At 36.7% G+C, this 17,066-nt stretch overlaps 1 protein-coding gene across 1 annotated transcript in view; it reads right to left on the bottom strand.

The window, feature by feature from the left end:
* IFT80 (intraflagellar transport 80) overlaps nucleotides 1-17,066 on the bottom strand; it is a 259,541-nt gene that overhangs the window by 53,958 nt on the left and 188,517 nt on the right. Inside the window, exons 13-14 of the mRNA XM_007948772.1 lie at nucleotides 1,398-1,533; nucleotides 838-985 (exon numbers count right to left, since the gene is read on the bottom strand). Coding sequence (XP_007946963.1) covers nucleotides 838-985; nucleotides 1,398-1,533 — 284 coding nt within the window. The remainder of the gene's footprint in view (nucleotides 1-837; nucleotides 986-1,397; nucleotides 1,534-17,066) is intronic.

A 17,066-nucleotide genomic window follows, 5' to 3' on the forward strand; every position in this document is an offset into this window, starting at 1 on the left:
GTTCAAACCCGCCAGCCTTCTGGTTAGCAGTCAAGTGCCTTAGGTACTATGCTACCAGAGCTCCCAACACCTGTTCGTTAGTTTAATTATTTTTAAAAAGTAAGTTGTTTTATCTTAGTGCCTGTCTGGTTTTGCTAAAGTTGTGAACTTGAATATTAAAAATGAACTCAAAACAGATTTGAAAGTTAAGCTAAGGTTTAGAGTGCATTCCTATTTGTCAAAAGCAAGAGACTTCCTTGTTATTTTTAGAGAATTCAGAAATATGAATGCATTTGATTTTCTGAAGCATATACAAAATAAAGGAAAAACAAACACTTTTCAGTCCTTTTTATTTCTCTCTCTAATATCAACTAAAAAATAAAACAAAAAAATCTAGACTGGACACATATACTCCAGAAAGTTTTAGTATCAATGATATTCTGAGAGGAAAGAGTTAGCTGATTATCACAAAGTTGTATATCTCTGAAAAATCTCAACAGTGCCTATATTAAAATCACTAAACCACACTGAAAAAACTACCTCTGAGTTACCATTAAAATCTGAAAATTGTATTTATATAAAAGACAAATAGTTTGTCCTTTACAAATTTTACAAAAAATAAAACACTCTCAGTCACATCACTTAAATTTCATTAAGGCAGCTTTAACTGAAAAATTTATTTAGTTGAATCTAATTAAAGAGAAAACTATTTGCACAATGGAAATTAGAGGCAAAAACATAACACTCTATTTAGGTTTATAAATACTCGAATTAGAGCCTTATAAAAAAACTCTATTAAATAGACTTTTGTTTAGTAAATTTAACACAATGAATAAAATTCTACGTAATAAATTTTACCTTGCATCCCTTTCATATAATGTTTTGGGTAAAATGTCTCTGTCCACATAAACTGTATTGGGGTAATACCATACTGTAAATCGAGTATCTTGAAGTCCACACAGGATATTGCATGTATCACACCATGCCAATGTATGCACCATTGTTCCTTAATTTAAAAAGAATGTTAACATGCTATTAGTTCCAATTTATAAGCATAAAAAATATTGTTTTTAAATCAGCTAGCATAGAAGGCCAATCTAATATCTAATTATGAACCTATTTTATGATGGCAAAATGTACAGAACATATGCAAAAATTCATTTAAGAATTTAGAAAATATTTGAATGCACTACTTAGAGTCCTTATATTTTTATTTTATAGGTCTTATTTTCATGCCAATTTAGCTGCAGCAACTAAAAACTTGGTATTAAAATGGAATCAAGTAGCTAAGAAACATTATGAAAGCAAAACATTCAAAGTCATTCAAGCAAGCAAACTATTTAATCTAATTTGTGATACAGAAAGACAACTGAAGAAAACAGAAATCAAAATTTAAAATGTATTAAGCATGTTTTTACCAAGTTTGATAATTTGTTCTTCCTTCCCAAACCGTTTAACTGACGTAATATAGAGATCTCTATTTTTGTCAATGAAAGCAATTTTTCTATCATTGGTAAGTCCTTTTTGATCCAGAGCAATTTCCAAGATTTCATTCTAAAATTTAAAAAAATAAAATACTAGATGAGTTTTAGTGCTTGACATCAGTTGATTTTAATTATTTAACTCAAACATTTCTTTTTTAAAGTATCAATTAAATTTCACTCCCTTACTTAAAATGATAAAATGTCCCTGTTAAATAATTAAAACTGACCGCTAATATGCTAAGAGTTTAAAAGTTGTATTAGGGACTTCTGGTAAGATGGAGGAATAGGGAGACAAGCTACACAGACCCCTTCAACAAAGAAAAGAGAAACCAATTGACAGAGATACAGAAGATAATCCTAGAGCCCCGAGCTTTGAAAGGAAGTATACAGATGTGGATTAGGCACTAAGTTTGGAAAAACCTGAATGAAAACACGACCTAAGAATAAGCTTTGTTTGCCAAAGACAGTAGGGACATACGGGAGGCTGACAAAGGGAAAGGAGACAGGTGGTGAGTGCATAAGTGCTGCCAACTAGCAAACACAGAAGCATAGTACCCTGCTTACTTAGATAAAATCCAAAGAAAACAAAAAACATGGAAAAAACGTGGGCAAGTCACTGCAACATACAATCACCAATTAAATATAAACACAAAAACATCGTAATGCTTTGGAGACAACAGAGCATCACCATGAACACAAAGAAGGAAGATAAAGCAGGAGAAACAAGGGACCAGGATTCAGACCCAAAACACATTCTTGAGGAAGATGAAGCACTGGAACTCCCTGATAAGGAATTCAAAATAATTATATTTAGGTATCTTCAAAGAATTAAGAGGCAGATCAAGGAAAACACTGACAAAATCGAGGAAAACACAGAGAAAACCCTACAACAATTTTGAAAGACAATGTTGTTGTTGTTATTTGCCGTCGAGTCGGCCCCGACTCATAGCGACCCCTCCTTGGGTTTCCGAGGCAGTATCACTACTGAAGTAGGATTGCCCAACCTTCCTTCCGAGGAGTGGCTGGTGGATTTGAACCACCAGCCTTCTGGTTAGCAGTCAAGTGCCTTAGCCACTATGCTACCAGAGCTCCTAAAAAAGACAATACAAGAACAAAATAATAAAATAAATGAAAAATTAGAAATGATACAAAATCTACCCATAGAAATTCAGAAGATTAATATTAAATTTTCAGAAATACATAAGGCATTGAATGGGCAAAGGAGCAGAATTGAATCAATGGAAGACACAATTAGTGAGATTAAAGGCAAGTATCTCAATACTTATTTAGAAAGTAATCAATCAGAAAAAAGATCAAAACAAAATAAAGAAAGCCTAAGGTTCATGTGGTACACCATCAAAAGGAATAACCTACGTGTAACTGGAATTCCAAAACAGGAATAAACACAAATAAAACCACAGAAAAAATAGTCAAAGATTTGGTGGAAGAGAATTTTCCTGGTATGATGAAAAATGAGAATACATCCATCCAACTATCCATTGAGGGAGTCCAATGAACCTCAACAGATAGACAGATAGACAGATAAACAGGACAGACCTCAAAAGAAAATCACCAAGACACATCATCATCAAACTCACCAAAACCAAAGACAAAGAAAGAATCCTGAAAGCAACATGGGAAAAACAAAAGGTTACCTACAAGGGGGAACCAATAAGACTAAGCTCAGATTTCTCGGCAGAAACCATGCAGGTGAGAAGAAAATGGGATGGTATATGTAAAACCCTGAAAGAGAAAAATTTCCAACCAAGAATTATGTACCCAGCAGAACTGTCCCTCAAATATGATGGTGACATTAGGACATTTCCAGATAAGCAGAAATTAAAGAAATTGGTTAAAACTAGACCAACCTTACAAGAGATGCTAAAGGGAGTCCTTTGTACAGAGAAGCAACAACAGCAAACAACAACTGACCATTAATACACATGGTGACATAACCAGAAACCAACCCAGCTATGGAAGTATACAAAGTAAAGAAGCATACAAGATTGTAAACAGGGAACCAGAGATGTCAATTGACAAAGGTGGACAACTATAAAGCAAAAGGAGGGAAAAAATTGTGTAGTTACAGAACTTCTAAATGTTAGGGAAGTCAAGAGAACTACAAGATAGAATGGACTGTTCTAAACTTGGGAAGAAAACTATAAATCACAGGGTAACCTCAAAGAAAAATGATAAACTTCACATCAAAATAAAAAAAAAGACCAGCACATTTATTTAGCAAATACTAAAACAACAGCAATAAAGGAAGTGATAACACAATTCAGAAACAAAATGAGCTTAGCACAGAAAATTATATGGAAGAAAGAAATCTACAATACGAAAAACGACAGCAACAACTTCATATTTGTTGATAATTACATATCTGGCAAGGGACTTATCTCTAAGATTTGTGGAAGATTCCAATGCCTCAACACCAAAGGAATTAACAATCCAATTGAAAGATGGGCAGAGGACATGAATAGACACTTCACCAAGGAGGATATTCAGGTGGCCAGCAAATACATGAAGAGATGCTCATGATCATTGGCCATCAGAGAGATGCAAATTGTAACAATCATGAGATACCATCTCACCCCAGCACTGATGGCAAGGTTCAATGAGACAGAAAATAATGAATGCTGGCAGGGATGTGGAGAGATTGGGACTCTCATACACTGCTAGTGGGATTGTGAAGTGATACAACCACTGTGGAAAGCAGTATGGTGATTTCTTAGAAAGCTGAAATTGGAGATACCATTTGACCCAGCAATCCCATTATTAGGTATATTCTAGAGAGATGAGAGCCAGGACAGGAACAGATATACGCACACCCATGTTCATCACAGCACTATTTACAATAGCAAAAAGATGGAAACAACCTACGTGCCCATCAATGGAAAAGTGGATGACCAAACTATAGGACATACACACAATGGAATGCTATGCAGCACTAAAGAATAATGTAGAGTCTGCAAAACAGTGCATAACATGGATGAACTTGGAGGACATTATGCTGAGTGAAATAAGTCAATCAAAGAAGGACAAATATAGTATTAGTTTGTTGTTATGGAGGGTCAAAGAAAGGTTTATATATGGAGGGAAACTTTCTTTGTTGGTTGCCAGGGGTGAGAGGGGTGGGGAAGGGAACACTGCAAAAAAAAAGCATTGACCCATGTCAGTTTAGTTTTGTGTATTTTACTGTACATGAATTATATTTCAATAAAATGCATTAAAAAAAAGTTGTATTAGGAGTTCCAGCAAGATGGCAGAATAGGAAGACAAGCTACACAGACTCTCCGCAACAAAGAAATGAGAAACCAATTGAAACAGATATAGAAGATAATCCTAGAAATCTAAACTTTGATTGGAAAGATGGAGAAGTACCAACTACTAGAAGAACCTGAATGGAAAGAGTGGATAAGGAGAAAAATGAAGCTGCTAACTGCTGGCTGTCCTGAGGGTGGAACCATTCTGAACTTCTGCCAAGCAGCATTCTGATCTGGCAGCAACTTAAAAATCAGCTCTGCTTGACAAGGACTGCGTAGGCAAGGATTGCACTGATGGCTGACAACTAGAAAGGAAACAGCAAAGAAAGAAACAGAGATAGGGACTGCTGGCTGTCCTGAGGGCACAACCATCTTGAATTTTTGCAAGTGGTGTGACCATTTTGAGTATATGGAAATGGAATTTTGATCTGAGCAGCAAGCTAAGAATAAGCTCCAGTTGCCAAGGGCAGCACACTGGAGGCTGATAACTAGAAAGGTGCAATATTCCATTGTTACTCTTATGCCCTACAGTGTCTGGGTGAACAGATGTATGACCATCCCCCACCTCCACCCACCTTACTGAGAAACAGGAATTCCATCCCAGTCTGTACCCTGACAGCCTCAGTGCCCTGCCATGACACCCATAGTTTTGTTTTTGTTTCTTTGTCTTAAAATTCTTCTTCTTTCTTTCTATTTCTTTCTCTTTCTCATCCCTGGTTCTTCTTTTTTATTTCTCTCTCTCTCTCTCTCCTCTTTTCCTGGTTCTCTTTCTTTCTTTCTTTTCTCCATTAGGTGCTTCCTATCCCATGTTTTTCCATTTGCAGTTTTCCCATTTTTCTTTTACTCTTACTCTTTTCTCTCCTTCCCTCCTCCCCAGATATTGTGGGTTGTTTGTTTTCTCTCTCATTATCTTTCTTTAATCTTACATATATACTTATGTTGGGCAATCTACTTCCGTAGTGATACTGCCTCGGAAACCCAAGGAGGGGTCACTACAAGTCGGGTCCAACTCAACGGCACATAACAACAACAACATATATATACAAACATATATATATATATATATATATATATATATATTCTTTTTTTCTTCTTCTCATTTATTGAATTTCCTCTTTCTTGTAATTATCTTTTGATTATGTGGTTTGTGTTTTTTGTTCTCTGTTTTTTTTTTTTTTTTTTTGGGTGCGTGGCTATTTTATTTTTTGTCTGAGTGGGAGACACCAACGGTTACCACACAACCCAACCATACCTGTACCTCCTGTAGCTCCACCAGGGTGAGGGTCACCACTTGCTTCTGTACCAACTTACCAAAGACAGACAGCACACAACACCAGCTCAACTTACCCTAAACCGCTCTTCACAAACAGCTAACAGGGATGTATTCACACATTCTCAATCTCTATCACACTTACCAGGAGACAGGTGGTGAGTGCCTAAGTGCTACCAAATAGAGAAGAGAGGAGCACAAAACTCTGCTCACATAGATATATCAAAACAAAATAATAAAAATAAATCTTGGATGAATTATACCAACATACAACAGAAAATTAAACACAAATACAACATCTTCACAACGTCTCAGAGAAAACTAACCATCCCACTCCACACAAAGAAAGAAGATAAAATAGTACAAACAAGGGACCAGGATACAACAGACCCAGAAAACATCCCTGAGAAAGAAGGTGCATTGGAACTCCCTGGTAAGAATTCAAAATTACATTTAAGTGTCTGCAATGGATTGAGAGATAGATCAAGGAAAACACTTAAAAGATCAAGGAAAACACTGACAATATTAATGAAAGCACAGAAGAAACTCTAGAACAATTTAGGAAAACAGCCTAAGAATAAATTGACAGAATAAACAAAAAATTAGAAACAATACAAAAACAACAAATATAAATCCAGAAGATTAATACTAAGATTTCAGAAATAGATAACACATTGAATGGGCAAAGGAGTAGAACTGAATCAACAGAAGATAGAATTAATGAGATTGAAGAAAAATACCTCCATATTACTTTAAGGGATCAATCAGACCAAAGATCAATACAAATTGAAGAAAGCCTAAGATTAATGTGGGATACTATCAAGAGAAATAACCTATATGTAATCAGAATTTCAGAGCAGGAAGAGACACATGAAACCACAGAGAAAACTGTCAAAGATTTGTTGGAAGAGAATTTCTGTAAAATCATAAAAGATGAGAAGATATCTATTCAAGAAGTTCAACGAACCTCAAAAGAATATCACTGACACATATAATGGAATTCACCAAAACCTAAGAGAAAGACAGAAAGAATCCTGAAAGTAGCACTAGAAAAACAAAAAGTTACCTACAAAGGGCAACCAATAAGACTAAGTTCTGACTTCTCGGCAGAAACCATGCAGGCAAGAAGGCAATGAGATAGTATATGTAAAATCCTGAACGAAAAAAATTTCCAACCAAGAATTATATTCCCAACAAAACTGTCCCTCAAATATGATGGTGAAATTAGGACATATGCAAATAAGCAGAAATTAAGGGAATTTGTTAAAACCAGACCAATCTTACAAGAGATGCTAAAGGAGTCCTTCAGACAGAGAACAAACAACAGCAGACACCAACCAATGATTAATACATATGACAATACAACCCAGAAACCAACACAGTTATAGACATATCCAAAGTAAAATAAGCCTACAGGGCTATAAACAGGGAACAAGAGACATCAATTGGTAAAAGAGGACAACTACAAACCAAAAAGAGGGAATAAACAGTATAGGTACAGAACTTCCAAATCTTGAGGAAGTCAAGAAAATTGTGAAATAGAAGACACTGTTCTAAAATTGGAAAGAAAATTATAAATCACAGGGTAACCTCAAAAAAAATGATAAATATTCATATCAAAATAAAAGAGAAAAAATACTTAGCAAAAACTAAAAAATAGCAACAAAGGAATGATTCAGTGCGGCTTTAATTTCGTCCTTCAATACCACTGGTTCTTGATCATATGCCACCTCCTGAAATGGATGAACATCAACAAGTTCTTTTTGGTACAGTGACTTGTGTGTATTCCTTCCATCTTCTTTTGATATTTCCTGCATCAGTCAATACTTTGTCAACAGAATTTTCCAATATTGTAACTTGAGGCTTGAATTTTTTCTTCAGTTCTTTCAGCTTGAGAAATGCTAAACATGTTCTTCCCTTTTGGTTATCTAACTCCACATCTTTGTGCATTTCATTATAATTTACTTTGTCTTCTCAAGCTGCTCTTTAAAATATTCTGTTCAGCTCTTTTATCTTGTCATTTCTTCCATTTACTTTAGCTACTCTCCATTCAAAAGCAAGTTTCAGAGTCTCTTCTAACATCCATTTTGGTCTTTTCTTACTTTCCTGTCTTATTAATTTTGCTTTCTTCATGGCTTATGTTCTTGATGTCATCCTACAATTCCTCTGGTTTTATTCACTGGTGTTCAATACTGCAAATCTATTCTTTAGATGGTCTCTAAATTCAGGAGGGATATAATCAAGGTCATATTTTGGCTTTTGTGGACTTAATTTTCTTTTGGACTTGTTTTAATTGTTTTCAGCTTCAACTTGAACTTGCATGTGAGCAGTTGATGGTCTGTCCCAAAGTCAAGTCCTGGTTTTGTTTTGGCTGAAATTATTGAGCTTTTCCATTGTTTCTTCCTACAGATGTAGATCATCTTATTCCTGTGTACTCCATCTGGCGAAGTCCATGTGTCCAGCCACTGTTTAAGTTGTTTAAAAAAGGTATTTGCAATGAATAAGTTGTTTTTTTGCAAAATTCTGTCATGCGATCTCCAGTGTCATTTCTATCACCAAGGCTATATTTTCCAACTACCAGTGATTCTTGTTTGCTTCCAACTTTTGTATTCCAATCACCAGTAATAATAAACACATCTTGATTGCATGCTTTGGTCAATTTCAGACTGCAGAACTTGGTAAAAATCTTCAATTTCCTTGTCTTTGGCTTTGGTGCTTGGTGTGTAAATTTGAATAATAGTAGTATTAACCAGTCTTCCTTGTGGGCATATGGATATTATCCTATCACTGACAGCATTGTCAGGATAGATCTTAAAACACTGTTTATGGTGATGAATGCCATGCCATTCCTATTCAATTTGTCATTCCTGATGTGGTAGTTCGGTTTGTGTGTCAACTTGGCTGGGCCTGGTTGAGTGGCTGGGCAGCTGGTGGTAGTTAATCCCCATGAGGAGACTGGCAATCTATTCCATGGTGGGCTCTACCACAAGCAGCTGAGCAGCTGCCTTTGGGATATGGTCTGCTCCCTGTATTTAAGGAGAAGCCTTGGGAATGGTCTCTAGCCTATGGCACGCTTGGACCCTGCATGTAGCCATGTTGTTACTCAGCAGCCTGCCATGCTCTGCTGACCTTGGGACTTACAATGGACTGAAGTTAATGGCCTGCCATGTAGTTTGGTAACATCAGGACTGTGCCTTTTGACTTGTCAACCTTGGGGCTTCTCAGCCTCAGCAGCCAGCAGCTGTCTGAGTAAAGAAACACCTCTAGCTCCAGTGGAACAGGAGCAGGAGGCAGAGTTGGACCCCAAGGTTGAGGGGTTTTCACCCAGCCCCTAGAGCCTGGCACTTTGAACTTGGACTTAAAGCCTCCAAATTGCAAGAATAAACCCTGTTTGTTAAGGCCATCCCATTTGTGGTATATTCCTGTCAGAGCAGCACTAGGTAACCAGAACACCTGGCATAGTAGATCATATGGGTGTCTGATTAAAATGGTTAAAACAAGTCCATTTAAGCTCACTAATGCCCAGGGTAGGAGCTCTGGTAGCATAGTGGCTAAGTCACTTGCCTGCTAACTAGATGGCTGGCGGTTCAAACCCACCAGCCACTCCTCGGAAGGAAGGTTGGGCAATCCTACTTCCGTAGTGATACTGCCTCGAAAACCCAAGGAGGGGTCACTATGAGTCGGGGCCGACTCGACGGCACATAACAACAACAACAGCAATGCCCAGGATATTGATCTTTATGCATTCCATTTCATTTTTGGCAACTTCTAATTTTCCTACATTCATACTTCATACATTCCATGTTCTAATTATTAATGGTTACAACTATTTCTTCCTATTTTGAGTCATGTCACATCAGCAAATACAGGTCCCAAAAGCTTTACTCCACCAACATTATTAAAGTCGACTCTATTCTGAGTTATATTTTGAGTGCCTTCTGACCTGAGGGGCTCATCTTCTGGCACTATGCCAAACAATGTTTAAGGGCTATTCAGAAAGTTTTCCAGTAATATATCAGCAGTGTTTCACTGATATTCATGAGGTTTTCACTGGCCAATTCTTTGAGAAGGAGATGGCCCTTTCTTCTTCTGAGTCTGTCTTAGTCTGGAAGCTCCACTGAAAACTGTCCACCATGGGTGACCCTGCTGGTATTTGAAATACCAGTGGCATAGCCTCCAGCCTCACAGGAACACGCAAGCCACCACAGTATGACAAACTGACAGACAAGCCAATAGATTCCAACAAAACATCAAAAAAAATAATATATCATGACCAACTGGGATTCATACCAGGTATGCAAGGATGGTACAACATTATAAAAACAATCAACGTAATCCATCACATAAGTAAAATAAAAGAAAAGAGCCACATGATCATATCAATAGAGGTAGAAGAGGCATTTGATAAAATCTAACCCCATTCCTGATTTTTTAAAAATAAAATAACTCTCAGAAAAATAAGAATAGAAGGGAAATTCCTCAACATAGTAAAGGGCATATGTGCAAAACCAACAGCCAACATTATTCTCAATGGACAGAGACTGAAACTATTTCCCTTGTAAACAGGAACCAGACAAGGATGCCCTCTATCACCACTTCTATTCAACACTGTATTGGAGGTCCTAGCCAGGGCAATAAGACAAGAAAGGGAAATCAAAGGCATCCAAATTGGTAAGAAAGAAATCAAACTATCCCTATTTGATATGATCCTATATATATGATGATAATATGATCCTATATACAGAAAGTCCAAGAGGCTCAGCAAGAAAACTACAGAAACTTATTGAAAGATATAGTGTAGTGGCAGGATACAAGATCAACATACAAAAATCAGTTGGATTTCCCTACACTAGCAAAGAGGTCTCTGAAAAGTAGATAATGAAATGAATAACATTTACAATAGCTATCCAAAAGATAAGATACTTGGGAATAAATCTTACCAGAAACACAAAAGACCTATACAAAGAAAACACAAAACACTACTTCAAGAAACTATAAAAGAGCTACATAAATGGAAGAACATACCAAGCTCATGGATAGGAAGATTGAACATTGTGAAAATGTCAATACTACCCAAAGTAATCTATACATTCAATGCAATCCCAATACAGATCCCATCAACATTCTTTAAAGACATGGAAAAACCAATCACTAATTTCATAGGGAAAGGAATAAGCCCTTGGATAAGCAAAGCACTTATGAAGAACAACAACAAAGTATGAAGTCTCTCACTCCTAGATCTCAAAACCTACCACAGAGCCACAGTAGTCAAAACAGCCTAGTATTGGTACAATGACATACACATATACCAGTGGAACAGAATTGAGAACCCAGAAACAGATCCATTGACTTACGGTCAGCTGATCTTTGACAAAGGGCCAAAATCCATTAAATGAGGAAGAGATGGTCTCTTTAACAAATGGTGCTGGCAAAACTGGTTATCCATTTGCAGAAAGATGAAACAAGATCCATATCTCACACCATGCACAAAAACTAACTCCAGATGGATTAAAGACTTAAATGTGAAACCTATAACTGTAAAGTTTATCAAAGAGAAAATAGGGACAAACTTAGAGGCCCTGATTTAGCATAAATAGACAATCAAGCATAATCTAAAATGTACGAACAGCAGAAAATCAACTAGATGACTGGGACCATCTAAAAATTAAATTCGTATGTGCATCAAAAGATTTCCCCAAAAGAGTAAGAAAGAGAACCTTTTGGGAAAAAATTATTTGGTGATGACATATCTGACAAAAGAGTTATCTCTAAAATGTATAGAAAACTCCAATACCTCAACATTAAAAACACAAATAATCCAATTAAAAAACAGGCAGACGACATGAACAGACACTTTACCAAAGAAAATATTTAGGCAGCGAACAAACACGTGAAGAGATGTTCATGATCATTAGTCATTAAAGAGATGGAAATCAAAAGAATAACAAGATACCATCTCACCCCAGCACCATTAGCAAGATTCAACAACACAGAAAATAACAAATGCTGGCAAGGATGTGGAGAGATAAGAACTCTCATACACTGCTGGTGGGACTGTAAAATTATATAACTACTGTGGAAATCTGTATGGTGATTCCTTAAAAAGCTGGAAATAGAAATACCATTTGATCCAACATTCCCACTACTAAGTATATACCCTAAATAAGTGCGGGCCAAAACATGGATAGATATATGCACACCCATGTTCATTACACACTATTCACAACAGCAAAGAGATGGAGACAACCTAAGTGCCCATCAATAGAAGACTGGATAACCAAACTGTGGTACATCCACACAATGGAATACTATGCAGCACTAAAGAATAATGTAGAATCTGCAAAACACCACATAACATGGATGAACTTGGAGGACATTATGCTGAGGGAAATAAGTCAATCAGAGAGGGAAAATATTGTATTAGTCAATTAGTCCACGACTGTGAAAAGTCAAGGACAGGTTTATATGTGGAAGGGAATAGTCTTTGTTAATTATCAGGCATGGGAGTGAATGGGAGGGAAAATTCTTGGAGAGGTTAAAAAAAAAAATACACACACACACAAACTAAAGATTATAAAAGTGGTTACCAGGAGTAAGGGGCAGGGGAAGCTTTTGTTTGGGAGGCATTAAGTTTATGGTAATGGTGGTGGAATATGTTGGAAAACAATAGCAATAATGGTACCGCAACATGAAAAATGTCATCAATGTCCCCGAGCTGTATATGTGGAAGTTATGTTGGTGAACACCTTAAAAAAAAAAAACCCTATGAAATAGTTCTACTGTGCACACATGGTGTCTCCATGAGTTGGAATCAACTTGAGGATCACCACCATCACCACCAACAGTATAATGACTAATGATGTTGAGTATCTTTTCATGTGCTTATTCATCATTTGCATATCTTCTTTGGTATACAATTTATGTCTTTTGCCAATTCTTGGGGGGAAAAAGAAGTTGTAATAAAGTCCAGTTACACTGCCTGAAATAAAATGCCCTTTTAAGATAAAATATAATAACACATATTTTTGAAACTCTGTAAACTGTGAAACACTCTCACCTGCCCTCCTGTCCTACCTTTAGGAGACAGGGTGAGAGGACAACTCGTCTGTTTATCTCATGAAATGTCTGCTTTGATTAATATGTTCCTCATGCCAAAATTTATTCTAAGTAGATTAACTACCACATATATTTGTAGGAATAGACTTATGGGAACATGTGGAAATACGTTTTTAGAGACTTAAATTTTACAGATTCTTTCATATTAATTTCCTGTGAAACAGGGAACAACCCTGTGATACAGGTTTTTTGTATCTACTGAAGTGATTTTGCTGAGAAAAAGATGGTAACATGCATACAGAGGACTTAAAGCCCAGACTTCCAACTACAAGATCAGAGCTTTTCCCACAATAACAAAGTGTTCTGGCCTTGCATTAATCTATTATACCATTTTACCAGTTGTTGTTGTTGTTGTTGTTATGTGCCGTCGAGTCAAACCTGACTCATAGTGACCCCTCCTCGGGTTTCCGAGGCAGTATCACTACGGAAGTAGGATTGCCCAACCTTCCTTCCGAGGAGTGGCTGGTGGGTTTGAACCGCCAGCCGTCTGGTTAGCAGGCAAGTGTCTTAGCCACTATGCTACCAGAGTAAAACACATTTCTTCACTAGTTGAAAATGTTAACTATGAATTTATTTCAATTCAGACCAAGAAGGATATATCCATTGCCTACTCTGTTTGAAGACAGTGTTCCACTGCTATACGTAATGCTTTCACAGGCCATTTTTTTTCAGAAATGGATGGCTGTGTCCTTCTTCCCAAGAAGAAGGACGCATCAGAAGAAGATGGAAGGAATATATGGAGTCACTGTAGGAAAAGAATTAGTCAATGCTCAACCATTTCAGGAGGTAGTATATGATCAAGAACCAATGGTACTGAAGAAAGAAATCCAAACTGCACTGTAGGAATTGGTGAAAAAAAAGGCTCTAGAAACAGATGAAACACTCATTAGGATGTTTCAATAAATGGATGCAGCACTGAAAGTGTTCACTCATTTATGCCAAGAAATTTGGAAAACAGTTACCTGGCCAATCAACTAGAAAGAGATCCATATCTGTGCCCATTCCAAGGAAAGGTGATCCAACAGAATGTGGAACTTATTGAAAAAATATCAATAATATCACAAGCAAGTAAAATTTTGCAGAAGATAATTCAAAAATGGTTGCAACAGAACATCAACAGGGAACTACCAGAAATTCAAGTTGGATTTAGAAGAGGGCGTGGAATGAGGGATATCATTGTCAGATGGATCTTGGCTGAAAGCAAAGAATACCAGAAAGATGTTTACCTGGGTTTTATTGACTATGGAAAGGCATTCAACTGTGTGGATCATTACAAATTATGGATAACATTGCAAAGAGCGGGAATTCCAGAACACTTAATTGTGCTCACAAGGAATATGTACATAGACTAAGAGGCTGTCATTCAAACAAACAAGGGGATACTTAGAGGTTTCAAATCAGGAAGAGTGTGCATTAGGGTTGCATCTTTTTACCATACTTATTCAATCTGTATGCTAACCAAATAATCTGAGAACCTGGACTATAGAAGAGCAACGAGGCATCAGGATTGGAGGAAACTCATTAACAATCTGTGATACACAGAGGACACAACCTTGCTTGCTGAAAGTGAAGAGGACTTGAAGCACTTACTCATGAAGATCAAAGAATACAGTCTTCAGCATGGATTACGCCTAAACATAAAAGAAGCAAAAATCCTCACAACTGGACCAATTAGCAACATCATGAAAAATGGAGAAATGACTGAAGTCACAGATTTCATTTTACTTGGATCTACAATCAACATTCATGGAAGCAGCAGTCAAGGAATCAGACATCATATTGCACTGGGCAAATCTGCTGCCAAACACCTTTTTAAAGTGGTGAAGAGCAAAGATGTCTCTTTGAAGACTAAGGTGTGCCTAACCCCCTGTGGTGTTTTCAATCATCTCATATACATGTGAAAGCTGGACAATGAATAAGGAAGACTGAAGAGGTAATAACGCCTTTGAAGTGTGGTGTTGGCAGAAAATACCATGGACTGCCAGAAGAATGAACAAATCTGTCCTGGAAGTAGTGCAGCTAAAATTCTGCTTATGAGCAAGAATGGCCAGACTTTGTTTCACCTAATTTGGTCTTGTTGTCAGAAGGCACCAGTCCCTGGAAAAGGACATCATGCTTGGTAAAGTAGAGGTTCAACGAAAAAAACCCTTTCAACGAGACTGATTGACACAGTGGCTGCAATGATGGACTCAAGCCTAGCAAAGACTATGAGGATGGCACAGGATCAGGCAGTGTTTTATTCTGTTGAACAAAGGGTAACTAAGAGTCAGAGCTGACTTGATGGCACGAAACAACAACAACTATGTTTTAAGGCTTTGCTAGGAACCACGAATTCAACACAAATCATGATCACACCACCAAGTTATGGTCACCTACATGTACTAAATATAACAACTTTAGAAAAACAAAACAAGCTGATGGATTAGTATAAGTCATATGGTAATTTATAAAACATTTTTTAAAAATTTACTCTGTCCTGTGTGTATAATAAAATACACCATAATTTGTACTTTAACAAACAAATTTTATTCCACACATACCAAAGTATGTGTGATATATAACTCCAGGTTTTTTCAAAATAGAAACCTTCCAAAAAAACTGATCTTTACAATAAAGAGCTGTGTATCATCACCATCAAAAGTACCTAGCATATTTTTTTAAACAAATACCATTAAACGGATTGGGTTCTCCTGTCTTAAGAAATTCCAAATCAAATGTGGACAGTAATAATAATGTCTATGTACACAGTTGGGGAGGGTTTCTTCTTTATTCCTTCTCCATCCAGCAGAGTAATATCATTTTTTCTTGTCCAGTCCTCCTATCTGCACTTCTGTTCTGTTACTCCCAGGTCACTCTTTGCACTGCAACATGGAAGAAGCTTTGTACACATTAGAACCTTCTCTCTCATCCTACAGTAATTAGTATCCATTTAATAAAAGACAAACTTAAGTTTCAGGTTTGGCTCTGTCTTTTCATTTGGGAAGATCTTGAATCTTAGTTTCTTCATATATTAATAAAAAATATATATTAGGTTATTTTTGATGTTCTTTATAGAATGAAGATTCTGTTCTACAAAATGTCGAATTTAAAAATCTTTTGTATTATTTGTTGTTGTTATTGTTGTTATGTGCCGTCGAGTCAGCCCTGACTCATAGCGACGCCTCCTTGGGTTTCTGAGGCATTATCACTATGGAAGTAGGATTGCCCAACCTTCCTTCCGAGGAGTGGCTGGTGGGTTTGAACCACCAGCCTTCTGGTTAGCAGTCAATTGCACTACCCCAGCAGAGCTCCCTATTTAGAGTAGTCTCTACTTTAACTTCTTTTAGTACTCACTATTCTTCCTGCTGTATCCTGATTTTATCATTCTGTGAATCTTTTACCTTATTTTGGGCTCTTTATTTGCTGATTTCTTTGTCAGTTGCAATATACATTCAAAATACTTCATTTTTAAAAAGCTTCATGAGTAATGTATTTTCAGACGTCTTGATACCCAAGATTGTCTTTCACTTGTCATCACACATAAAAAATGATTTAACCAAGTATAAAATTTTGGAACTAAAACATTTTCCAATCACAACTCTGTTGGCATTCTTTCATTTTTATTATGAAGTTAAATGTTATGATAGAAAAGTCTGAGGACAGCTTAATTTTTATTCCTTTCTAGTTAAGTTACTTCATCAACATGGATACTTGACAATAGTTTTTCCTATGTTAACATAGTTTAAAAATTAATGTCCCTTTTGGCAAATTTATTTCATAGAATCTTAGTCCCGTGTAAGATTCTATGAATCTATGACTCTATGAAATAACTTTGCCCCAGCCAAACACCTTGAGGGAGTGAGTTAGTGGGCCCCCGAGGTCTTGGGACCCTGGTTGCAGGGAACATCAAGCTCAATGGGCAGAATGTGGTACACAAAAATGTTGTTCTACATCCTACTTTGGTGAGTAGCA

Source organism: Orycteropus afer, unplaced genomic scaffold (assembly GCF_000298275.1).
Source record: "Orycteropus afer afer isolate SDZICR_OR568_19922 unplaced genomic scaffold, OryAfe1.0 scaffold00223, whole genome shotgun sequence".
Lineage (NCBI taxonomy): Eukaryota > Metazoa > Chordata > Mammalia > Tubulidentata > Orycteropodidae > Orycteropus > Orycteropus afer.